Source organism: Rhinopithecus roxellana, chromosome 19 (genome assembly GCF_007565055.1).
Source record: "Rhinopithecus roxellana isolate Shanxi Qingling chromosome 19, ASM756505v1, whole genome shotgun sequence".
NCBI lineage: Eukaryota > Metazoa > Chordata > Mammalia > Primates > Cercopithecidae > Rhinopithecus > Rhinopithecus roxellana.
The window spans coordinates 32,998,387-33,024,310 of NC_044567.1; the positions used below are offsets into that span (position 1 = coordinate 32,998,387).

At 44.8% G+C, this 25,924-nt stretch overlaps 1 protein-coding gene across 4 annotated transcripts in view; it reads left to right on the top strand.

Moving 5' to 3' along the window:
• The window catches only part of CYTH1 (cytohesin 1), a 109,856-nt gene that overhangs the window by 70,331 nt on the left and 13,601 nt on the right, over positions 1-25,924 (top strand). For 2 of the 4 annotated variants that reach the window (XM_030922524.1, XM_010381930.2), the window contains exons 2-10: positions 3,575-3,657; positions 5,032-5,096; positions 10,405-10,471; positions 10,769-10,887; positions 11,240-11,320; positions 12,851-12,963; positions 14,689-14,837; positions 15,607-15,718; positions 20,872-20,948. In XM_030922524.1, coding sequence (XP_030778384.1) covers positions 3,575-3,657; positions 5,032-5,096; positions 10,405-10,471; positions 10,769-10,887; positions 11,240-11,320; positions 12,851-12,963; positions 14,689-14,837; positions 15,607-15,718; positions 20,872-20,948 — 866 coding nt within the window. Of the gene's footprint in view, positions 1-3,574; positions 3,658-5,031; positions 5,097-10,404; positions 10,472-10,768; positions 10,888-11,239; positions 11,321-12,850; positions 12,964-14,688; positions 14,838-15,606; positions 15,720-20,869; positions 20,949-25,924 lie in introns of all 4 variants that reach the window. The other 2 variants (XM_030922523.1, XM_030922522.1) reach the window with 1 other exon arrangement.

Sequence of the window (25,924 nt, forward strand, 5' to 3'; positions counted from 1 at the left end):
AGCTTTTTCCTGAAGCAGCCATTTTAATAGTTTTTTTTTTTTTTAATTTTGGGAGAACTGTTCAGCCTGGGAAGAAGCTTGTGGGGTGGTGGGTTTCGGGGGGCGGTGCAGAGTTAGAATCCGTATAATGCTGATGGATTGCTGAGCTGAAAGCCTGGATCTTGACACAGGAATGGGACTGGAGTGCAGGTGTGTAGGTGATCTTATTTAAGGCTCCATCCTCCAGTACACACACCTGAGTGATCACCCTTGAGTTCTCAGGGACACAATATAAAGCCCACTCTTGTCAAGAGTTGGATTTAGTTGGTCTGTTGGGATCTTGAGAGTGGTTGTCTCTTCCAGCCTCTAAAGGAAGAGTGTTTTTCAAACCACAGGACTCAGTATATTAGGTAATTATACAATTACCTAATTGATTATGAAATAATTAAAAACAATTTTTTTTTTTTGAGACGGAGTCTCGCTGTGTCGCCCAGGCTGGAGTGCAGTGGCCGGATCTCAGCTCACTGCAAGCTTATGCCATTCTCCTGCCTCAGCCTCCCAAGTAGCTGGGACTACAGGCGCCCGCCACCTTGCCTGGCTAGTTTTTTGTATTTTTTAGTAGACAGGGTTTCACCGTGTTAGCCAGGATGGTCTCGATCTCCTGACCTCATGATCCGCCCGTCTCGGCCTCCCAAAGTGCTGGGATTACAGGCTTGAGCCACCGCGCCCGGCCAATTTTTTAAATTTTTAATCGTTATTTTTTTGGAGACAGTTTTCCTCTTGTTGCCTAGACTGGAGTGCAATGGCATGATCTTGGCTCACCGCGACCTTCACCTCCCGGCTTCAAGCGATTCTTCTGCCTCAGCCTCCCGAGTAGCTGGGATTACAGGTGTTCACCACCACGCCTGGCTAATTTTTTGTGTTTTTGGTAGAGATGGGGTTTCACCATGTTGGCCAGGCTGGTCTCGAACTCCTTACCTCAGGTAATCCACCCACCTCAGCCTCCCAAAGTGTTGGGATTACAGGTGTGAACTACCACACGCAGCCATAAAATCAGTTTACTGGACTAAGCCACTGTTAATAAAGCTCACAGTGAAATAACAGAAAATATCAATGCATTTCACATGGTGAGGTATTATTTTTGATACTTTTATGTATGGTGGAGATTGGGTCATGAGACAAAATGCATTTCTTTTCTTCTTCTTTCTTTTCTCTCTCTCTCTCTTATTTTTTTTTTTTTTTTTTTTTTTTCTTTTTAACCAGGTCTGGCTCTGTTGCCCAGGCTGGAGTGCAGTGGTGCCATCTTGGCTCACCGCAACTTCTGCACCCCAGGCTCAAGCAATCCTACCTCAGCCCCCTCCGAGTAGCTGGAACTATAGTCGCATGCCACCATGCCCAGCTAATTTTTGTGTGTTTTAAGTAAAGACAGGGTTTCACCATGTTGCCCAGGCTGGTCTCAAACTCCTGGGCTCAAGCAGTCTGCCCGCTTTGGCCTCCCAAAGTGCTGGGATTACAGGCGTGAGCCACCAGGCCTGGACTAAAATGCATTTCTTATTTTGGATTTTGAGATGTTTAAAAAACACACTTTTTTAGAGAAGGATGGGGAAAAACTAGGTTAAAAAAAAAAGGAAAAATTTGGCTTTTCTAATGTAGCTAATTAACCCACTCTGTAGGCTTCACTGTAGTCTATTGCTTCTACCTTCTTGTGATTTTTATGAAATATCTGGGGAAAGTAATTGTTCTTTGAATGTGGTAGATTAAGTTTTAATGCCACGGGCAGAGGGAAGTTATGTGTAACCTAACTATGCTCTCAAGTAGAGATGTTATTCCAACTCTGTGCTGTCTAGAAATATAAAATAGCCATAGATGCACATTTATTTCATAGTAGTTCCTTTGAGATCAATTAAAGTAATACATTTTATTAAGTTATATCAATGTGCAATCAATATTAAAAAGTAATTTTCCTTTGTTTTTATAGAAAGTTTGGTGGGTGTGTGTGTGGGGTGTGTGTGTGTGTGTGTGTGTGTGTGTATATATATATTTTCTTTTTTTTTTTTTTGAGATAGAGTCTTGCACTGTTGCCCAGGCTGAAGTGCAGTGGCGCGATCTCAGCTCACTGCAAGCTCCGCCTCCCGGGTTCATGCCATTCTCCTGCCTCAGCCTCCCGAGTAGCTGGGACTACAGGCACCCGCCACCACACCCGAGTAATTTTTTGTATTTTTGGTAGAGACGGGGTTTCACCATGTTAGCCAGGATGGTCTTGATCTCCTGACCTTGTGATCCGCCCACCTCGGCCTCCCAAAGTGCTGGGATTCCAGGCGTGAGCCACCGCGCCTGGCCTCAGTGTATATTTTATACATACCGCACATCTCAAACTGGGTGGTCACATTTCAAGTTAATGTCACTTGGGGCTCCTGGCCACCATATTGTACAGCACAGCTCAGGCTCACATAGGCGCCCACTGAGGATAGAAGGACAGTCACACCACCCCTACCCTTGGGAGTGTGGGTGCCCTTTGCTGTGCCACGGAGGGAACAAGAGCTGAGCTACTGCTCAGCACCAGGCAGGGTTTGAGGCACCTTAATTTACTCTACATCATCCTTATCAAGTGGGTGATGGTGGGGCCACTTTATTGATGATGAAGTGTGGCCCAAATAGGTTACATAACTTGTCTGAAGTGACCTAATTTGATATTTGGTAGATTGGAGCTAGGATTTGAACCTGGTTTGCTTGATTCTAATGCTTGTTCTTCTCATTGGTCCACATAGCTTCCCACAGTATGCTTGAAGGGTCATTTTAGAGGGTGTCTGTCCAAATCTCCTGTTTGTATAGGTGGGGGAGATTGAGCCATTGGAGGATTGCAGAAGGATATTGTGGTAAGAGCTGTGATCTGGGAATTAAGTAACCTTGTTCTGATGATAAGAGCACATTGTAAAACATCCAAACAATGAAGAAAGGTATGAAGCAGAAAGAGGAAGTCCCATAATCCCTGTTCCCAGAGTTAAGCACTAATTTTAGGTATATATTCTAGACGTCTTTTAGTTCTCAGTGTATACATAGTCTCTTTCTCCAGACCCCTCCCAGAGATGGCACAAAATTGTTCGTACATGTTGCTTTGCCTCTTGCCTCCCCTCCCCACCTCAGGGGTCATGGACATCTTTCCATGTTGGAGCTCAACTCAATGAGGCAGTACTGCTCTGTTTTTGACCATGAGGGAGCTGAGGCCTAGAGAGATTAATTAAATGTCAGCCTGAAGTCTCCTAGCTGGAAGGGATGAAAATGGCCAGGCACTCAGCTAATATTCATCCGTTTTCATTCATAGCCAACCTAATTTAACCTTCAGTAATCTCTTCTCTCTTGTTTTTCCTTCCAAGAGTTCCTTTCTTAGAGCTTTTCTGTGTGATTTAAGGGCCTTCCTTTCTTTAGAAAATCTGATAAGGATTGGAGCCATAACTATTTCTGTCACTCAGTCTGGCTTCTGAAACTGGCTTCTAGTTTCTTTCTTGGTATCTTTCTCCTTGCGTGGCCTCTGGATCTTTCTTGATTTTTGGCGAGATAAAAGCTTTCTTAGTAACACTGCCCTCCATTTTTGTAGTTCCCAGTGACCTGACCGCAGAGGAGCGTCAAGAACTGGAGAACATCCGACGAAGAAAACAGGAGCTGCTGGCTGACATTCAGGTAGGAGAGTGGCATGGTGGTTTCACCAACCTAGGAACCGCAGTGACAGTCCCATTTGTATAAAAGGGTATCCTTTGCAGAGTGTCTCCTCAGGACACTTTTGACCTGCCCTCACTACAGCTCTGCACAAAGTGTAGGTGTTGGTAATCACCTCTCCTCCACAGCTGAGGAGATGGAGTGTCAGAGAGCTTGAGTGGCTTGTCCGGGTTCACCCAGCTGGTCGGTTGTCAGAGCTGGAGACACCCTGCAGGACTCCTGTCTCCTGAGTAGTCCTCTCTGCTGTGTTTGCCCTTGTGGAACAGGGTGGATGAGGGGAGGCAATGACAACGTGGGCTTCAGGCGAAGCTCGGCCCACACCCCGGCCCTGGCTCTGCCGCTTACTAGCTGAATGATTTGAGACAAGAGAGTTCTGGTTCCTTGAACTTCAGTTTCTTCATCTGTCAGATCATGAAAACACCTACTATATACTTGTAAGGACTTAGCATAAAGACAGCAAATTTCTGGTCCCTATAGGTGTACTTAGTGATAGCAATTTTACTATTTTTCCAAGTTCCTTTCCGTAACTATCAAGCTTTGTAGGAAATAAGTCTAGAAGCCAATAGTTGGATTATTTTCACCCTAAGGCAGTAAATGTTATTCTTTTAGAATTCTTTGTAAAACATTAGGAGTGGGGTTAAGGAGGGAATCCTGTTGCCCAAAGAAGCAAAATGAGGAAAGACTTGACTTGCTCTGGCGTTAAGTATATTTTGATAGTTCTCCCTGATCGTTTGACTCCTGCTTCACTGGTAGATCCTGAGAAAGATGAGCAGCTCTCCACTGAAGCCCCGCTTCCATGTGAGAGCCCATCCATTCTGACCAAGGGTGTGCTGGAATGAGGAGGGTGGGTGTGGATGCAGTCGATTTGATCAGACATTCCCTTTGCCAGCCACTTGGTGGCAGTGTTGCCCTGGCACAGCTACTGCTGGCTCTGCAGCCTGGGATTCGGGTAGGAGACTTTGTCCTCTGAATTTTCTGGCACAGTTGTATTTAGTTAGCTGCAGATTTGTTCTGAAAGATTGTGATGAGGCAACCAGTTTTTTTTACATAGCATATATTCTTATAAACTTTCCTAGGCCGTAAACTCTTTGAGGTCAGAGGCTGTATCCTTTTCTACCTTGGTATTTTCTGGAATGCTTACTATTTGGTAGGCACTCAATAAATATTTCTGAAACAGATGAATTTTTCTAATTTACTTTTTTGCATTTTTGTGGTATTTTGTTTCATTTTGCTTTATTTTATTTTGTCTTTGGTTGGAGGGAGTTATGTGAGATTTTAGAAGTTTTAATTTGATCTGCATTTCCCTTTCCTGCTAACTCTGGACTGTCTGTTTTACAGAGGCTGAAGGATGAGATAGCAGAAGTAGCTAATGAAATTGAAAACCTGGGATCCACAGAGGAAAGGTGAGTCTGCCCTGCTGCTGGGTGACTTTCGTGGTTGTAGTTTCTTAAGCACCCAGGCCTTAATTACGCTTACGTGGCATATTGAAGGAAAAAGTCAGCTTTGTGTCTTTCTAGTTCTAGCAAGCACATATACACCCATCATTTCTGCCTTTCATCCTTCACCGCAAGGCCTCCTGAACATAGGAGGTTCTTCCATTGTTGAAAAATTGAACTGGAGGCTGGGCGCGGTGGCTCACAGCTGTATTTCCAGCATTTTGGGAGGCCGAGGCGGGCGGATCATGAGGTCAAGAGATTGAGACCATCCTGGCCAACATGGTGAAGCCTTGTCTCTACTACAAATACAAAAATCAGCTGGGCATGGTGGTGTGTGCCTGTAGTCCCAGCTACTTGGGAGGCTGAGGCAGGAGGATCGCTTGAACCTGGGAAGCGGAGGTTGCAGTGAGCTGAGGTCATACCGCTGCACTCCAGCCTGGTGACAGAGCGAGACTCCGTCTCAAAAAAAAAAAAAAAAAAATTGAACTGGAGAATGTCAAAGGCCCCAGAAAGCCTTAAACTGCCCCTGAATTTTTATGTGAAGTACTCCCCTCTGTTGTCCACTGTGTGTGTGCATTTTAAAGTGTCTGTTTTTCCTTTGTGTAAAGGAAAAGCTTAATGAATGCTGCTGATACAATTTCTAAGGGCTGGAGTGCCCAGTCATGTCTGAGTATAATCACAAGCTTATTTGTACCTTCCCAATGCTTAAGGGAAGAAAATGTAGAAATGCAATTATAGTATAAAAGGACAAGGACTCTTTGCTTTTTTTTCTTTTATTTACATGAAATGTTAGTGACTTTGAGAGTCTAGTTTCGAATGGGGTTCCCAGACCATTTTCTGACTGCTTAAGGCAATAAATGGGCTGTTTCCAATTCACTATGTCTGTATTTTTCTAAGCCTAAGTCTTCCTGTCTGGCTTCATAGGACTTTTCTAAGCCTAAGTCTTCCTGTCTGGCTTCATAGGACTGTTTGATTTGTTGTTTTAGACTCCTGTGGGCAGTGCCATCAAGGTGTAGTGAGGCTGAGTACTCCACAGAAGGCGGCCAGCTCATCACGGCCAGTCTCTGTATTGTTCATTTGGTATTTTGGATTAGTTTCCCCTCTTTCCATGTTAAATACTTGTAGCTTAAATGAAATGGATATGTTGGAGTTCATAAAAATTTAAAACTTCTACTTTTGTAAAAGATAAAACTATGAAAAGAAATGAACAGGCAACAGATTAGAAGTAAATATTTGCAACAAATATATCTGAAAAGGGACTCGTATCTAGAATATGTGATAGAAAGACAGCCCAAATAAAAAAATGGGCAAAAATCTTGGACACTTTACAAAAGAAGCCTTATATATAGTTGACACATGAAAAATGCTTAACATCATTAGTTGTAAGGGGGTGCAATTAAAACCACCATGAAACGGTATTTCACATCCACTAGGATGGCTAGAATTAAAAAGATGGATGGCACCTCATGTTGGCAAGTGCTAGCGAGAATAAAATGGTATAACCATTTGGGAAAGAAGTTTGGCAGTTTCATCAGCAATTCAACTCCTAGTTACTTAAGAGAAATGAAAACATGTCCATACAAAGACTTGTACTAGAATATCTATAGCATTCTTATATAAAATAACCAAAAGCTGGAAATAGCCTGAATGCCTGCCAGCAGGTGACTGGATAAACAGGTCGAGGTAATAGACTATTACTCAGCAGTGGGAAGGAATGAACTGCTAGCAGGCAGCAGCACAGATAAATCTCACAAACATTGTGATGAGTAAAAGAAACTGTGGGCACCGTGTGCTTCCATGCATGAGCGTCTAGAACACACAAACTAAGCTGTGCTGGCAGCAATCATAACAGTGGCTGCCTCCGAGGTGGTTGCTGGGGTAGGGTGGGGTGGGGTTGACTAGGAAGGGCCATAGGGAACTTACAGGGATGACGGGAATATTCTGTGTTAATCTGAGTGGTGCTTCAAGGGTGTACGCACTCATCAAAACATATTGAACTGTACACTTAAGATGTGCGCATTTTGTTAAATGTAAATTTTACCTCGATCTTAAAAATGTAAAAAAAATGGCTTTTTTTCTGGTTATAAAGGTAATATACCTTTATTGCAGAAAATTGGTAAAACACAAAAAAGTATAAAAAACAAATTTCTTATAAACACTTATCCCAGAGATAATCAGGATTCATATTTTGGTATGTTTCCTTCTGTATATTCTGGTGTCCGCACACACATATTCAGAATTCATTGTGCGCTTTGTTTTTTTCTCTTGGTTAATTCTCTGTCAGTTACCATAGAACATCAAGGAAATGCAGACACCAGAAATGTGAGTGCATTCAAAGTACTCAGCCAGTGAATTTGGGAAGACTTGTAATTCATGAACTGCATCTGAAGTTGTGAGTCAGGGAGTGGTTGTTAGGTTATTACTGTTTTTTAATCTGGAACTTAAAATGGTTTTCCAGTATCGAAAGCACCAAGTGGGAAGTGATTCTGCAGATCCCCGAGGATCCATCCATACGGGTACTCAGGCTCACCCTGGATTTGTTTCTCAAGCAGGCATTACATTTGCTTGGACTTTCCCACAGGAGAGAATTCATGTTTCTCATCAACGACCTGATGCCAGCATTATGTAGAAATTATCCTAAATACTATTTAATCAAGCAAAAATAATATGCTCATGTAGTACAAGATTTCACTTTCTGAAATGTATACGCATCAGTTAACTAAGGCGATCCAGTAGCAGTAACAGCTGTTTTGCTTTGGACACCTTACTGGGGTATCAGACCTGTGTAGACTGGGGAAGGCCCCTTAGAGAGGTAGCTGCCTAGGGCCTGGAGCTATAGGGGCTCCAAGTGGAGCAGATGGAGAAGTGAGCTGGCTAGCTAGTGAAATGAGGGCGCCATCTCTGGTGTGTGTCCTGGGCAGTCGTGTGGCACAGATTGTGGCTGGCAGAGATCTGGGAGTGTGCGTTCTGGTGGCTGCAGGAAAGCCTTTGGTGAAGGACCAGACTGAGGCCCAGGAAGTTGAGTATTCCCAGTAGTTTCACTCCTCGCTTCTGTGGGCACCTCCGACGCTGCCTCGCTACTTACACTGGAAACCATGAAACAGGCCTTTGCTTGTGGTATTCGTTTGGAAATACTGATCAAAGTAATCTTACTGGATTTAGAAAGAAATGATTAGATGGTCATTTTAGTTAAATAGGAATTTCTAGATATCTGGTCATAACCCTTAATTCTGGCTGAAATTAAATGGTGTTTCCCCTGTGACTTGGTTTCTTAAAGCAGCTGTTCACAGGGGATCCCAGATTATCTTACACCTGGAAGTTCTGATACTACTCACAGTTTTCAGGTGTTCCTTTCAAAAGGTCAAAACAGGCTGGATGTGATGGCTCACGCCTATAATACCAGCATTTTGGGAGGCTAAGGTGGGAAGATTGCTTGAGGCCAGGAGTTTAAGACCAGCCTGGGCTACATAGGAAGACCCTGTCTCTACAAAATGTTTTAAGAAGTAGCCAGTTGTGGTGGCACCGGCCTGTAGTCTACTCACTCAGGAGGCTGGGGCCTGAGGATCACTTGAGCTCAGGAGTGAAAGGTTGCAGTGAGCCACAGTCTCACCACTGTACTCCAGCCTGGGCGACACAGCAAGACCCTGCCTGGAACAAAAACAATAAAAACACCAACTCTCAAAACACTTAGGAAGCTGTTCTTCCCTCCATGGATTTAGCTAGAGAATACCTGTGTTCTTCAAGGCAATAACATGTTATGATTTTGTTTCTGGGCAACTCTTTTGCTCTCAGAGATTATACAATTACTATTGACATTGATGGCAGTGGTTCTTAAATTTGGGTGCACACCAGAATTACTGCAGAAGGTTTCAAAAATTCAAATTCCTAGGTTCTGCCCCTTGTACTTTGAGTGACTCAGCCAGTCCAGAGCCTTGCTACTCAGACTCCACACATGGGATCATGTTAAACGTACATGAAGCACAGGCCGCTTCTCAGACATGGAATCTGTTTTGATGAGGCCCCAGGTGGTGCGTATGTATAAACGAGCGGAGCGTCTTCATGTCGGACATGCTCCCAAGGCTGCTCGTTGGTGGATCAGACTGTGAGAAGCATGGTCTGTGAATCTGCATTTTTCATTCTGATACAGTCAAGAAAACTGCCTATTAGCAGCTTCTTAAAAAGTTAAATATAGATGTACCATATGACCCAGCAGTGTCCAGCCCTGGATATCTCCCCAGGGGAAATGAAAACATGTTTCCACACAAAGACCTGTACACAAATGCTGCTAGCAGCCTTCTGCATAATCGTCCCAAACTGCAAACAGTCCATCATCTGGTGAATGGATAAACAGATGTGGTTTATCCGTACCGTGGAAGATGACGCAGCAGCAAGAAAGCATGTTGTACTGGCCCACACTCCAGCACGATGACCTTGACAGCATTATGCTAATGAAAGAAGCCAGATCTGAAAATCCACATATTTTATGACTCTGTTTGTATGATATGTCCAGAATAGGCAAATCTATGGAGACAGAAAATAGATTAATAGTTGCCTGAGGATGGAGGCAGAAGTGAGGATTAACTGTAAAAAGATGTGAGAAATTCTGTAGGGGGGGATGAAAATGTTCTAAAACTGGACTATGGTGATGTTGCACAACTTAGTATACTAAAAATTCAAATATGTACCTACAGTAGGAATATTATAAGTAAATTATACCCTGATAAAGTTTTTTAAAAAATCATATTAAAAAAGAAAACTGGCCGGGTACAGCGGCTCGTGCCTGTAATTCTAGCACTTTGGGAGGCCGAGGCCGGCGGATCGCTTAAGCCCAAGAGTTCAAGACCAGCCTGGGCAGCACAGTGACACCCTGTCTCCACCAAAAAATAAAATAAAATAAAAAATAACAGGGCCTGTGGTCCCAGCTACTTGGAAGGCTGAGGTGGAAGGATCACTTGAGCCCAGGAGGCAGAGGTCGCAATGAGCCGAGGTAGCGCCACTGCACTTCAGCCTTTGGACAGAGAGAGACCCTGTCTGAAAAAATAAAGAAAGAGAAAACCTCTGATCCAGGGTAGAAGGAGCACATGGGCTTGGAGCCAGGTTCAGGCTTCAGGGTTCAGCTGGCCTTTCATAGTTCCACCAGATTATGCCTGTTGCTTTCCTGCATAAATCTTTCAGAAACCCGTGTACGTCAGTGGGCGCATGTGGAAGTGATACTGGTCTTTCCAGCCTCTCCAGGGGCCTGAAGGACTAAAATGGCTGTGATGTTGTTTTACAGGAAAAACATGCAGAGGAACAAGCAGGTGGCCATGGGCAGGAAAAAGTTTAACATGGACCCTAAAAAGGTAAGTGAGAAAGAAGCGGGAAGTGGTCCATATTAGATGGGGTTTTTTTATAGTGCTCAGATAGACCCTAAAAACGTTTCTTTCCAAGTGTTACAGTTCATGTTGCCGTTCTGTAGAGCACACGTTATGCGCTAAGCCCTTGTTCCTAAACTGTGACCCTCCGGCTTGTTAGGTCAGCTAGCAACTATTTATTAAATATTCCAGTGCACCCACACCCATTTCTTCCTGTGCCCTTTCCTCTTCTTTCTAGCTGTTTCCCAGCAAAGCATCATTGGCGTCTTCATTGTCTTTTCCTAGGGGATCCAGTTCTTGATAGAGAACGGCCTGCTGAAGAACACTTGTGAAGACATCGCCCAGTTCTTATACAAAGGCGAAGGGCTCAACAAGACGGCCATCGGAGACTACCTGGGGGAGAGGCAAGGCCGCGGGGACGTGCGCGTGCTGGGAAGGCTGCTCAGGAATGACACCAAGAAACAAACTCAAAGACGCTTTAAGTTCTTGGAGGGGTTTTGCCTTAAAGCATCTGCGGCCACACGGGTGTTGAGGGGAGGCTTTTCTGGGGAATAGTGGTGGGTCTGTCCGGGAGTCATGGGGACATCCAGCTTGTTTAGCCAGTCAGCAGAGCTGGCCAGTCTTCTTGCTGACAGTGTGCGCGAGTAGCTGTCTGCACAGCCACAGGACGGAGTGTGGGAGACATGGCCTGGCTGGAGATTCTCAGTCAGTGTCTGACTCCTGCTTTCTCTCCCATTTTTTGTCTTTTCTCGATAGAGATGAGTTTAATATCCAGGTTCTTCATGCATTTGTGGAGCTGCACGAGTTCACTGATCTTAATCTCGTCCAGGCACTACGGTGAGTATTCTTGAGGTGAGCCGCTTTGGAAGGAGTGGGAGGCCAGCCTTTGATCATGAGTCTGTTCTGGGTGCCATTTTATTGGAATTATATCTTTGGGTATGATTTTGAATATTTTGGAGGGAAGAAATCTGTTGATCTCTGACTGGAAATGACTGGATGGTCAAGGGGAATTCAGTTCTGTTACGTTCCGGAGGCAGATTCTGTAACACTCTTCCTTGAGTCTTACATTTGAGATTTTAGAAATTGATGAATACTTAAATTTTAAAATTTTTCAGTTTAGAAAATCCCTTAATTGCCGGGCGCGGTGGCTCAAGCCTGTAATCCCAGCACTTTGGGAGGCCGAGACGGGTGGATCACGAGGTCAGGAGATCGAGACCATCCTGGCTAACACGGTGAAACCCCATCTCTACTAAAAAAATACAAAAAAACTAGCCGGGCGAGGAGGCGGGCGCCTGTAGTCCCAGTTACTCGGGAGGCTGAGGCAGGAGAATGGCGTAAACCCGGGAGGCGGAGCTTGCAGTGAGCTGAGATCCGGCCACTGCACTCCAGCCCGGGCTCCAGAGCGAGACTCCGTCTCAAAAAAAAAAAAAAAAAAGAAAATCCCTTAATTTCCTGCCCTGGAATAAGTAGTTATGCATTTCATTTTGGAAAAAAAACAGTAAACCTTAATTTTTTATTAAATTTGTTACCTTGTGCCTTTTAAGAAACTGTCATTCTGTATTTTCACTGCTGTACGTGTAAATAATGACTTCATCTTTTGTGCTATCATTTAGCTGGATGGAAATAATCCACAATTAAACCTGTCAGCTGTGGGTCTTTCTTTGACTTAAAGGGATCAATTGTTAATGTTTTGATAAGATAGTCTTCTCTTTTTCTGTCACCCATCTTGTTTTCCGGAAATAGGGTTTGTTTAAAATGAGCATTATCTATGTTTCAGTCTTGTAGATTATTCTGAGGAGGGAAACCACTCCTCAGTAGGAATGGTTTCCGTCCTAATTTTTCACTTTTTCCTAAGAAAAAATTTTACTCTTGATTAAAATAACAGTGGTGTGGATGGCAACTTTGCATCTGTTCAGAGTTATAGAACAGAAGGCTGAAGCCCAGCAGGGCTCCCTTTGCACTTTGATGTTAAAAAATCATTGTCCGTGGCCAGGCGTGGTGGCTCACGCCTGTACTCCCAGCATTTTGGGAGGCTGAGGCGGGTGGATCACTTGAGGCCAGGAGTTCGAGACCAGCCTGGCCAGCATGGTGAAACCCTGTTTCTACTAAAAATACAAAAAATTACCCAGGCGTGGCGGCGGGCGCCTGTAGTCCCAGCTACTTGGGAGGCTGAGGCAGGAGATTGCTTGAATCTGGCAGGTGGAGGTTGCAGTGAGCTGAGATCATGCCACTGCACTCCAGCCTGGATGACAGAGTGAGACTCTGTCTCAAAAAGAAAGAAAGAAAAAAACCATTGGTAGTTTAACAATTGATAGAGAAATAAATTGCCTCCTCGAGTTCTGGAGCACCCTGTCTTTACCCACTCAGGCAGTTCCTGTGGAGCTTCCGGCTACCTGGAGAGGCCCAGAAGATTGACCGGATGATGGAGGCGTTTGCCCAGCGATACTGTCAGTGCAATAATGGTGTGTTCCAGTCCACGGGTAAATATAATAATTCATCCTAGTTTATGATGGGCATTTTACACTGGATTATTTTCTTGGCACCAGATAATTTCTAAAACAAAAGGACTGAGATTCATGCCTAGGAACATTTATTTAATGATACTTAAAATAGTAAAATGTTGGAAATAATCCAAAAGTCCGACAGTATGGCACTGTGAATTTAAATTGTGGTGCCTCTGAACTATGAAATACACAACTGTTAAAAACCACATTTTAGCTGTGTGCAGTAGCTCACACTTGTAATGTCAGCATCTTGGGTGGGAGGCCGAGGTGAGAGGATTGCTTGAGGCTAGGAGTTTGAGACCAGCCTGGGCAACATTATAAGACCCTGTCTCCAAAAAAAATTTTTTTTATTTTCTTATTTTTTTTGAGACGGAGTCTCGCTCTGTGGCCCAGGCTGGAGTGCAGTGGCCGGATCTCAGCTCACTGCAAGCTCCGCCTCCCGGGTCTACGCCATTCTCCTGCCTCAGCCTCCCGAGTAGCTGGGACCACAGGCACCGCCACCTCACCCGGCTAGTTTTTTGTATTTTGTTAGTAGAGACGGGGTTTCACCGTGTTAGCCAGGATGGTCTTGATCTCCTGACCTCGTGATCCGCCCGTCTTGGCCTCCCAAAGTGCTGGGATTACAGGCTTGAGCCACCGCGCCCAGCCAAAAATTTTTTTAAATTAACCAGGTGTGGTGGCTTGTGCCTGTAGTCCCAGCTATTTGTGAGGCTGAGGCAGGAGGATCTCTTGAGCCCAGGAGTTTAAGACGGCATGCAGCGAGCTATGATCACCCCACAGCACTCCAGCCTGGGTGACAGAGTGAGACTCTGTCTCAAAACAAAAAACAGAAACTAAAAAAACCGGTGTTGTTACAAAGAATTTTTATTGACGTAGGAGAATGATATTAAGATTAGCAAAAAAGCATATATATGTTTTAGTTTGTTTCCAATTTTGTTGCAGTATGTGTTTGTGAGATAAATATGTGATGAGTTATACCTAGACACATTTACGTAGAGAAAATAAAGCAAAATAAATTATTGCTAGATAGTGGGATTATGGGTCATTATAGGTCATTTTTAAAAAAAATACCTTGTGTTTTTCAGAGTTTCTACAGTGTATTCTCCTTTCCAATCTGAAAAAATAAACAGCTTTAAGTCTTGAATACTTTATATACTCTTTCATGCCTTGCTCCTTTCAGACAGCAGCGTGCCCTAGTGTACCCGTTCATCTGGATTCATCCCATTCTTTGGAGAACATGGTTTTTCTTGTTTTTCTTTTTCTTTTCTTTTCTTTTTTTTTTTTCTTTTTCTTTTTTTTTTTTTTTTTGAGATGGAGTCTCGCTCTGTCACCCAGGCTGGAGTGCAGTGGCGCTATCTTGGCTCACTGCAACCTCTGCCTCCCAGGTTCAAGCATTTCTGCTGCCTCAGCCTCCCGAGTCACTGGGATTGCAGGCGCACGCCACCATGCCCGGCTAATTTTTCTGTTTTAGTAGAGACAAGGTTTCACCATGTTGGTCAGGCTAGGCTTGAACTCCTGACCTTGTTATCCACCCGCCTCAGCCTCCCAAAGTGCTGGGATTACAGGCGTGAGCCACTGCACCTGGCTGAGAACATGGTTTTTTATTCCTGGTTTCATCTGATATCTCTTGCTCTTGTGGGTAGGATGTTTCTGGTCATCTAAGCATACAACGGCTCCCCTTTGCTTTTCTCTCATCTTTAGACACTTGTTATGTCCTCTCCTTTGCCATCATCATGTTGAACACCAGTCTGCACAACCCCAATGTCAAAGATAAGCCCACTGTGGAGAGGTTCATTGCCATGAACCGAGGCATCAATGATGGGGGAGACCTGCCGGAGGAGCTACTCCGGGTAAGCAAGCAAGAGTGGCCTTCATTCAAGTCAAGAAAGAGTTCACTGGGAACAGGATCGTCTTTTGTAGGAAGGAAGAAAAGACATACAGTTTATCAAGGGTCTCCTCTTTTAATTTATTTAACCATGTGAATTTCATTAAGAAGTTGGTAGTGAGGCCCAGCTACGGAATCAGGAAGGGGACAGTGGGTTGTAAATATGAAACTAGGCCGGGCGCGGTGGCTCAAGCCTGTAATCCCAGCACTTTGGGAGGCCTGAGACGGGCGGATCACGAGGTCAGGAGATCAAGACCATCCTGGCTAACCCGGTGAAACCCCGTCTCTACTAAAAAATACAAAAAACTAGCCGGGCGAGGTGGCGGGCGCCTGTAGTCCCAGCTACTCGGGAGGCTGAGGCAGGAGAATGGCGTAAACCCGGGAGGCGGAGCTTGCAGTGAGCTGAGATCCGGCCACTGCACTCAGCCCGGGAGACAGAGCGAGACTCCGTCTCAAAAAAAAAAAAAAAAAAAAAAAAAAAAAAAAAATATGAAACTAAAAGCTTGAATAGAAGTCAAGCTGCTGTCTTTATTTTCCTAATTGGGAAGTCTTATTGATTTTGTCACTATGAGCTGCCTGAAAGCAGAAATGGTCATATTCTTTTAGTCTCAGCACCCAGCAGGCTTGGCTTACTGTAGGCATATAATGAATGCTTGTGGAATGAATGAAGAGAAAGGGGAGGAAGAAAAAATATTTCTAGAATCAGAGACATAAATTGTCATCTTTTATCCCAGAATCTCTATGAGAGCATAAAAAATGAACCCTTTAAAATCCCAGAAGATGACGGGAATGACCTCACTCACACTTTCTTCAACCCAGACCGAGAAGGCTGGCTATTGAAACTCGGTAAGTAGTCTCTGAGTTAGGGCTCCTAAAGCTGAGACTTAGGAAGAAAGGCTGTGTGTGTGCGTGTGTGTGTGTGTGTGTGTGCATGCATGTGCCTGTGTGTGCGTGCATGTGTGCGTACACGCGCATGCATGGTCACACACATTCATGGACACACACACACCATATGGGAAAGGGGGTGGCTTATAGGGGACTTCAAAGAGACTTTGGTATGAGTTCTGTTCTAACAAAGGTCCGCTTCCAAAAAGGAAGTGACTTCATAGTCATTGCCCCCGTGGGACACAGACTACTGGGGACAGATTTTACTCCACCATAAATATTGCCCACATGTGTTCATGCTCCACGTTTTTACTCTTGAATTGGTTGACCAGGTTTTGTTTCAAGGCAGCTCCCTGAGCACCTGGTCCGTTTGCCTTCCCTGTCCCCATAACCATTGGGAGGGTGGCCAACCCTGTCCATCTTTCTACTTCCCGTCACACAGATTTGTACCTGGCGCTCCTGCCCCCGCCCCAGTGCATCGTCACTTCCTTCTGCATCTGGCTCCCCCACAGGCAGTGTGCATGGCAAGCCTAGAGCCCTTGGCTGCAGCTCAATCCACAGCACTCTTACTCATTCTTGGGCAGCGGTTTTTTTTTTTTCTTTTTTTTCCCCCCTCCTTTTCAATCTCAATCAGCCACATTAATTATTGTGTTCATTTAGAAAAGCTGAAAATGCATTTCTCTTCCCTCTGCCAGAAGTGATGAGCTTGTATTGCTGAGATTTGTGGTCATGCCTTGCCGTGAAGGGGACAGGATAATCAATAGGAAAAACATTAGTAGGGTTTTGATACACATTCATGTCCACATGTGTTTACTTTATTAATAGTTTCAGAATATAGAGAGAGCTCTAGACTCTCCGGACATAATGATGCCCTTTTTTTTTTTTTTTTTTTTTTGGGTGGGGGGCGGGCACTAACAGCGTATTTCCTCTGTTGCCTTCTGCCTTAGCCTTTGATGAGTTGGGTTCTCACAGTAGCAGGGGCTGTTTCGTCCTCTACCAGCCCAACTACTCGCCCCAGTGATTAGAAGTCAGTACTCTCTTGGTCATTACCAACACATCTGGGAAGGCTAAAATGGAATCCTTTATTTCTGACTAGGTCAGAGAGCAATAGCCTTTCTATTTTCTTTTAAAGGCATATCCCAAGTCCTTGTGCTTATACATAATGACTTAATTCATAAATTCCCCTTATGGCACCACTTCACCAATCAGTTGTAAATATCTCTTGAATTGGCCATCATTTTATGTATATTTAAGCCAGCAGAATCTTTGAAGTTAAGGCTCTAAAATTACTAACCCCATAGGCAACCTTCCCTTCCACATTCCTATTGCCAAGTGGATGGAGTTAAAAGAAAACCTACTGGAAATGTTTAAAGTGTGTCCAAGTTTGGATTTACTTTCCCCTCCAGTGAGATTTGTTTAAATGCTAATACTAAGTGTTAGCTTTGACAGCCCAGACACTAAAATTAGAACAGTACAAAGATTATCTTGGTTCTTACACCAGGATGACATGCAAATTCATGAGGCATCTCAGATTTTAAAAAAGAGAAAATTTTACCAAGTGTGGGACTCAGTTTTAGCTCATTGCATTACTTTTTCTAAACCTCCATCAAACCCTTCGAAACTCTGAATATTGTGTTTTCATTGTAGCACACTTAGCATCACTCTTTGTGTTTATGTGCTGCAGAAGGCAGGGCTTCCAGCCGTCTGGAGCTGTGTGTGTATGTCTGTGTATGCATATAGCCATAAGAATGTGTATTCTTGTGTATACACATATGTACATGTATATTCATGGGTATATGTGTGTGCATTCTTACACACTTTAAAAAGTGACAGCCATCTAAAGAAAGACATTTAATTTTCCCTGAAATAATCTTAGTCTTCTTTGCTCTGATTCTGGATATACTAATAAACGTTGGCTTTGTAAAAGCTGATTTGTGGCATCTCTGGGGCCAGGTTTTCAGTAGTGCCCCAAAATTTGCCTTGATGAGGTGGGACATGGCATGTAAGAGCCCCTCATTCACGTGCCAGACAGTAGTGGGATCATTTGCCGGTTTAGTGTTTTTAGTTCAGCTCTCTCCCCAGGCAGGCATGAATGTGACTGATACATTGCACTTTAAGATTAAGGAATCGGGTTTAATTTATTTGTTTTAATTTTCTTTTCTCCCTCATTTGTATGTTTCCATGATTTTGGCTCTCCTTTTCCTTGCCCCAAACTCCAGGAGGTATGTAACCCCTCAGCCTGCTCGCTCGCTCTGCATAGGCCACTGTCATTGCTGCAGCATTTTCTTATTTCGTTATTTTTGGTTATTTTGTTTTTTAATTGCCGGTGGTAGTGTTAATGCTGCTTCTAACTTAGTGTACAGTCCCTAGGGAACTGGTCAGGATCAGGGGTTTGGAGCAATTTTCGTTTTTCCTTTCTGGAGGAGTATATGTTATATTCATTACTGAATGCAGTAATGCAAGAAAACATACCAAGAGTGGGTTTGTAAAAACAGAGGAAGTTTCCACGACATTTTCACTTGGAATTATTGGCTAAGACATGCGCTATGTTTGATATTCAATTTGACATCCATTAATCAGCCTGATTGAAAGTTAGTCTCTGAAGTGGGGAAGAGGAGAAAGAAGAGAAGGAAGTCTTTCTTTTTTCTTCTTTTTTCAAGCTGAGACTTTCCCAGAAAGAACAAAGTCTTGGCTTCCCAAAGCTAGGGAAAGCTTCTGATTTACCATGATGGAAAAGCAAACTAGGGAAAGAATTAAATTAGACGATATTTAAGACATTTACCTTTGGACAAAAAGGGGAAATGGCGTGTCCTAAACTCAAAATGACACCGAGTGACGGTGAAAAAACAACTCCAAACCCAAAACCCCCCCTGAAGTCCTCGTATTTAATTTCCTGGGGATGAGAGAAGGGCATTACAGCCTGGGCTCTATTTTATGTTTTGTTCCACTCCCTCGCTCTTTCAGCGAGTCCTCATTAAAGCCCTGAATTGGTCTCCTAGTTATGTTTTGGTGTCTCCTCTCCATTTGCTGGTTTGGGGAAACATGTTTTCCTAGCCCAAGACACCTCAGATTTGTGCCAAAGCATTCCCTGAGCAGTAGCTACACTTAAAAAGAACAGCTCCAAACGTGCACACTTGCTCAGATGCTTCAGGAACTTGTCAGGTTGTTCTCAGCTGTAGGGGAAGATGGCATCCGGCCTTGATATCTCGGGGAGGTCACAGGAGGGCTGAGGAGCCGTGCAGTGGGAGGTGGTCCTGTGAGTTCCACAGGGACTGTCCTAGGCACGCATTGATCTGTCTGCTTGTTTCATGTCTGCTTTTCTTTCCACGTGGACATGTTCCCCGTGGGCCCACAGTGATGCTTGATGGTAGAGGTCTCTGTAATGCAACAAATTGTCCAGGGATAATAACCAAGCTTTTGTAATCAGGCAGAGAATTTCTTCCGGCTTTGCTTTTTCTCCTTGATTTCCTTCCATCGCGTTTCTTTTAGCATCTGACTCGCTTCTTCCATGATCTCCTAAGTCCCAAGGGTTCCCCGGGTAGTGTCCTGTGATGGAGCGCATGGGAGGCCAGCATGGGCTGATGTTCCCTTTGTGCCAAGCCTCCGGGGACAACCAATGGCCTGCCAGGCTGGAAGACCAAAGTTCTCAGGCTCTGAATTGGTGGAGGGGGTTCCTTTTTAAGAACAAATTGGCTTCAGTCCTGAATATAGTCCTTGTCTTCTTTATCCTCCTTATTTAATTCTGCCCAGGCTTTCCTGTTTTCCACATGCATGTCATAGTATCCATTTATGGTTTTCTCCTTATTCATGCCATCTAACCTTTACGGACCAGCAGCAAGGGCTCACATGAAACTTACAAGTCACTGGAGGGAGGGAGTCTCAATTTGCTTGATACAGCACAGGATGGGCAGGCGGATGGCACGTGCTTGCTTACAGCAAATTCCCCCGCATAACCTAGATCTGTGTCATTTGGAATCTTTGCAATTAATGATCAGTCACGTAAGCCCGCCTAGAGTTCAGCGTCCAAGCAGGATGCTAAAAACTGGCCTGAAAGCCCAGCGGTCCTTTTATTTGTCTGCCAGGACCTACACTGGACATTTTCTTTCCGTAACATTGTTTGCATACTCCCCTTAGGTTTCTCTGGTGTGAGCATGCAGGCAAGTTCTGGCAGTTAGAAATAGTCCCTGTAAAACCATTCTCCTCTTTGCTCAGCTATTTGTGATGAGGGCAAGAGAGAAAGCATGATTGGGGGTATGAGATTTATGCCCCATGGTTCTTGCCATTGAGGAAGATTGGAGAAGCAATATTGTCTGTAAGTTAAGTCTTAGCAAAAGAGCAGCGCGCAAGAAGTGTTTCTAGAATGCCATGCATGGCTTCACAGGTGAAGGCCTTAGGGATAAGTTTTGAGTAGTTCATGTTCAGAAAATGTTCCCTTGATGAGAGGGAGGTGGAGGAAAAGGAAGCCTGTGGTTCCAATTTGACAGCAGGTGTAGCTTCATTCAGATAGGCTTGGGGAAATTTTTCCTTCCTTCATGTCTGTCTCAGCATAACTTCACGACCCCAACCCTAGCTTTTTTTTTTTTTTTTTTTTTTTTGAGATGGAGTCTCCCTCTCATGGCATTTGATTGTGAAGGCTCCCAGCATCTCCCCTCCTGCTTCCTCCTTCCTTCACTTCCAGTGAAACACTCCTTATGTGCCGGGCTGCTTGTCCATAGCAGAGTAGCCTGCACGAAGTGCTGACCCTTCCTTCTTTTTCTGTTCTTTGGCGATTTCTACCACATGGGCTTTTTGCTGACTCTGGCAAATTTGCATTGTATGTCATTATTGCCCCTGGGTTTTCCCTCCACAAACCCATGCTCATCCTGCTGTCCTGATTCCATCTCCAGGTGTCACCTAGACGCGCTTGCTCTGCTTGTACCCACAGGCTTTCACTTTGTGAAAGGCGCTTCTGTTTCGGCTCTGTGTCTTGTTACTGATGTCAATGTTGTGGGCTCCACGTTCTCCTGATGCCTCTCCCCCAACTCTCTCTGAGAAGAGAGGGTGTTGTGTGTGTCGTGGAGCCTGCGCTTGTCTGGTTGTCTCTTGTCGAACGTGCATCTCTTTTTGCTCTGCAGGTGGCAGGGTAAAGACTTGGAAGAGACGCTGGTTCATTCTGACTGACAACTGCCTTTACTACTTTGAGTATACCACGGTGAGTACCTGCTGGTCGGCCTCCAGACTAGGGATGGACAAGGCCTTCGGTTCCAAGTGGCTGTAATCAGACACGGTTGAGGAGATCATTGGATTTGCCCTTCTATATCTGTGGGGGATGGGGGAGAGTTTAAGCAAAGTGGAAGAACTGAGGTAAATCTCAGAATGGGGAACCCCCGAGATGATGTGTGTGCCTCGAAGGGCACTAGGGCTCAGAGCCGGCATCCAGTTCCGGTGAGACAGGAGACGCCCGGCCTGGAGGAGGGGCGCATGGAATAGCAGCACTAGAAATGGGTTTTGGAACTGAGCTAGAAAGAATGAATTTGCACTGGTTGCCAAGAAAGAGTATGTGGCCCTAACTGAAAGGGAGATGAAAAGAAAAAGGAAATAATCGTGATTTTAGAAAATTCACCTATTCTGGGTTAGCAGAAATATGATTTCAGAAGAAACAGCCCAAGGGGTAAAATATATGGTGGGGGAAAAAGAAGTGAAGTAAAATGGGAAAAGTTAATTTGAGATTATCTGGAGTTTTAAGAAGTTCTGTTGGTTTTTATTCAGTGGGAGAGACTTACAGCTGCAAATTTGTGTTTTCTATATGTATATCCCTTTTGTAGTAATAACCAAAGAGGATAAAAACCATAAATTAGCTCTTTTCAGAGCTCCCTCTAAGCAAGGTACCCAGCACCCTGGCAGGATAGCACTTGGTGTGGAGACCGTGGCCCACCGGACTGGCGATGGGGTGCTCTTTCATTTCTGCCACCTCTCTTGGTCATTGTAAGAGCAAAGCGGGCATACTGCCATGGCATTGAACTTTTGTCTTAAATCAAGGCCGTTGAGTTGAAAATGCTTTGCTTTTGTTCTCCAAGTAGATCTTCATGGAGCAAAAGTCATTGATCCCACTGAGAAAATTAAGACTCGGAAGTATTTTTTTTAAATAAGTTTAGAGCAAAATGGGGCTTAAGTAAAACATTGAAATCCTGACTGTATTCACCAGTCCTTATTTAGGACCAAGAAACAGGTACATGCCTTGGCATTTTCTGCTGTGAGGTGTGAAGATGGGTTTCCGTCATGTCTGACACTTGGCATTGTTCTCCATCCCCACGGACGTGACGCACATGCAGCTTCTCACCCAGGGAATGCACTTTGTAGCCCGTCAGGCTGCAGGCCAGAGCCGCTCCTTCTGACAGTTTGGTGACGAGGATAGTACATCACTTTGAAGGGAATTGTGGCCGGGATTTTGTGTGTTGTAGGGCTCGACTCATGCCCTGCAAGTTCTGCACTGGCTTTGCTCTTCTGTTGTTACGGTCTTTTCATATGAGAGCAATACACTTCAAATATCTGCAGAATTATAAAAAGAAAGCTGCTTTCTGCTTCACCCCCAAAGTACCACCGTGAACATCTTGGTACATTTTTTTCTGTTTTGTTCACCCTTCTGCCTCATATTTTGCCTTTTTTCTGAAGACATCTACACTAACAATGTCTTTAGCATCCTCTCTGAATTTGTCTCTCTATTCTCTGGGTCAAAATGAAACATACATAAGCATCTAGGTGGTGTGCTCCTAAGTCCTGACAATCCTAGGGCAATGCTACGAGAGTCTAGAATCTTGTGGTTTTTGATGCCCACCATAGCGGTGTCACCTTAATCCTTATTTCAGTTCAGCCACACTTATTCAGCAAAGTGTAGCATTTTATCAAGCAGTGGAAATACAGAGATAAATACATTTTTTTTTTTTTTTTTCCTTTTTTGAGACAGAGTCTCACTCTGTCTCCCAAGCTGGAGTGCAGTGGTGGTGTGATCTCGGCTCACTGCAACCTCTGCCTCCTGGGTTCAAGCGATGCTCCTGTCTCAGCCTCCCAAGTAGCTGGGACTAGAGGCATACACCACCACATCCAGCTTTTTTTTTTTTAAAGTAGAGACGGGGTTTCACCACGTTGACCAGGCTGGTCTTGAACTCCTAACCTCAGGTGATCCGCTTGCCTCAGCCTCCCAAAGTGCTGGGATTACAGGCATGAGCACCCAGCAGTAAATACATTTCTTTTTTTAAAATTATATTTTAAGTTCTAGGGTACATGTGCACAACCTGCAGGTTTGTGACATGTGTATACATGTGCCATGTTGGTGTGCTGCACCCATTAACTCGTCATTTACATTAGGTATATCTCCTAATGCTATCCCTCCCCCGCGCCTCACCCCACGACAGGCCCTGGTGTGTGATGTTCCCCTTCCTGTGTCCAAGTGTTCTCATTGTTCAGTTCCCACCTATGAATGAGAACATGCAGTGTTTGGTTTTTTGTCCTTGCGATAGTTTGCTGAGAAAGTAAATAAATTTCTTAAGACACAGAGAGGGAGCTGTCAGAGTTAAGACAGTAGATTGAAACTTCCACACAGAATTACCTAACAGAGCAATAGACTGGTAAAAAATAAGTAGGGAAAAATAGCAACCAAGCAGGGGAAGGGGCATAACGAATTCAGTAAACTTCAGCCCTGGGCAGCAGCGGGGGCAGCAGCGGCGGTGGCAGCAGTCAGAAGCAGTGTGCAAGGTTTCTCCCTCACAGCCCGGCATGTGGCGAGGCCTGGCAATCTTGCTGGCTTCTCGGGTCTGTACCTCACAGCCCGGCATGTGGCGAGACCTGGCAATCTTGCTGGCTTCTCAGGTCTGTACCTCACAGCCTGGCATGTGGCGAGACCTGGCAATCTTGCTGGCTTCTCAGGTCTGTACCTCACAGCCTGGCATGTGGCGAGACCTGGCAATCTTGCTGGCTTCTCAGGTCTGTACCTCACAGCCTGGCATGTGGCGAGGCCTGGCAATCTTGCTGGCTTCTCAGGTCTGGGAGGAAGCAAACTGAATGGGACTTGTTATTTTTCCCTCCCTGATCAAGGAGTAGTAAAATCTCCTGCTGGGTGGACACTGGGGAAATGGGAAAAGTGAAAAAAACAGCCGTTATAGACTAAGTAAAGGCTCAGGGCTGTATATTCAATGGGGAAGACCGTCCATGGGGGATCTCCCATGAGCATGAGATCCATCCCCAAATACAGGGGTCCCCAACCCCAGGCCATAGGACAGTACCAGGCTGTGGCCTGTTACTAGCCAGGCCACACAGCACGAGGTGAGTGGCAGGCGAGCGGCAGAAGCTTCATCTGTATTGACAGCCAGCTGCTGCCCATCACTCACGTCACCTCCTGAGCGCCACCTCCCGTCAGATCAGTGGCGGCACTGGATTATCATAGAAGCGCGAACCCTGTTGTGAACTGCGTGGGCCGGAGATCTAGGTTGTGTGCTCCTTCTGAGAATTTAATGCCTGATGATCTGAGATGGAGCTGAGGGGGTGATGCTAGTACTGGGGAGTGGCTGCAAATACGGATGAATGTTAGCAGAGAGGTTTGACTGCACAGAGACCATAATAATACATCAGTTGCTTGCAGACTCATCAAAACTCGATCAGTGAGTGGCAAGTGACAATTAGACTGCCTCTGGTGGCAGGCTTTATAGTGGCAAGTGAGCAGATGTACTTCAGTTGTACAGCTGTATCTGGTGGCAGGCTTTAAGTCAGAATCCAACACTTACTTCAGTCTGCGCATGGCCCGCCTGTTATTTTATTTACCACTGCCATCCGCGTCTCTTTCCACACTGTGTACTTGTCTCAGCCACGGTTTTGGTAAGCCCACCCGCCAACCCTCGCCAAAATGAGTAAAAATCAAACGTCACCGGAGAGCTTCTGTGAAAAGGGAGAGAGACCCATTGATGAGACAGCAGAAGATGCCAAGACTGCCAACGAAAAGAAAGCTGCACTGCGAAGAAAATGCCTAGAGTTCTACTCCAGTTCTAGGTTCATTTCCACAGGTGGTCACGTTCGCCAAGCCCACTTTGTAGAATATGTGGTGACCAACTACTCAGCAAAGCCACGAAAGCTTCAAAACTGCTTCACCGCATGGAGACCCAGCATCCTGCATTAAAAGACACTGCCTTTGGAGTTTTCAAAAGAAAAAAACGTAAACATCAAGAACAGAAGCAATTATTGAAGGCTACCCCTTCATCAAATATATCTGCGCTGAAAGCATCATTCTTAGTGTCTAACCGCATTGCCAAAGCCAGGACTGGCTGTTGGTGAAGAGCTGATCCTGCCTGCTGCTAAGGACATTTGTCATGAGCTTTTAGGAGGGACTGTAGTTCAAAAGGTGGCACATGTTGCTCTTTCAGCCAGCACCATAAAGAACTAGACGAACTGACGACGTAGCAGCAGATACTGAGGCACAGTTGTTCGAGAGGATTAATGAGTCACTGTGGTACTCAATCCAGGTTGACGAGTCCTGATGTTGACAACAAGATAACAATGTTTGTTTTTCTGTGACATATTTTTCAGGGGGATGTGCATGAGGATGTTATGTGCGCTTTAGTTGCCAACCAACACCATGGCTGCTATTCAAGTCTTTGAATTATTACATATCAGGGAAACTGAACTGTTCTGTTTTGTGTTGGTCTGTGCATGGCTAGAGCAGCTACCATGACTGGACAGCTTTCTGGTTTCACTACTCAGGTCAAAGAGGTCGCTTCTAAATGTGAGTCTATGCAGTATGTCATCCATAGAGAAGCGCTGGCTAGCCAAAAAGTGTCACCTGAATTTAACAACATTTATGCAGGATGTGATTAAAATTACCAACCACGTTAAAGTACGTGCCCTAACTCACGCCTGTTCATGCAGCCCTGTGAGGAGCTGGATGCAGAGCACACACGGCTTCTCTGATACGCAGAGTGAGATGCTTTCTAAAGGCAGATCGCTGGACAGACTTTCTGAGTTACGACAGCCACTTCAGAGATTTCTTTTAGAAAACATCACCACTAGCAGCACATTTCAGTGACACAGAATATAGGTCAGGAAACTTGTGTACTTGTGTGACAGATTAAACCTACTCACAAACTCAATCCGTCACTGCAGGGGAGAGTGGCAACTGTGTTCCAGTCGGCAGATCAAGTGGCT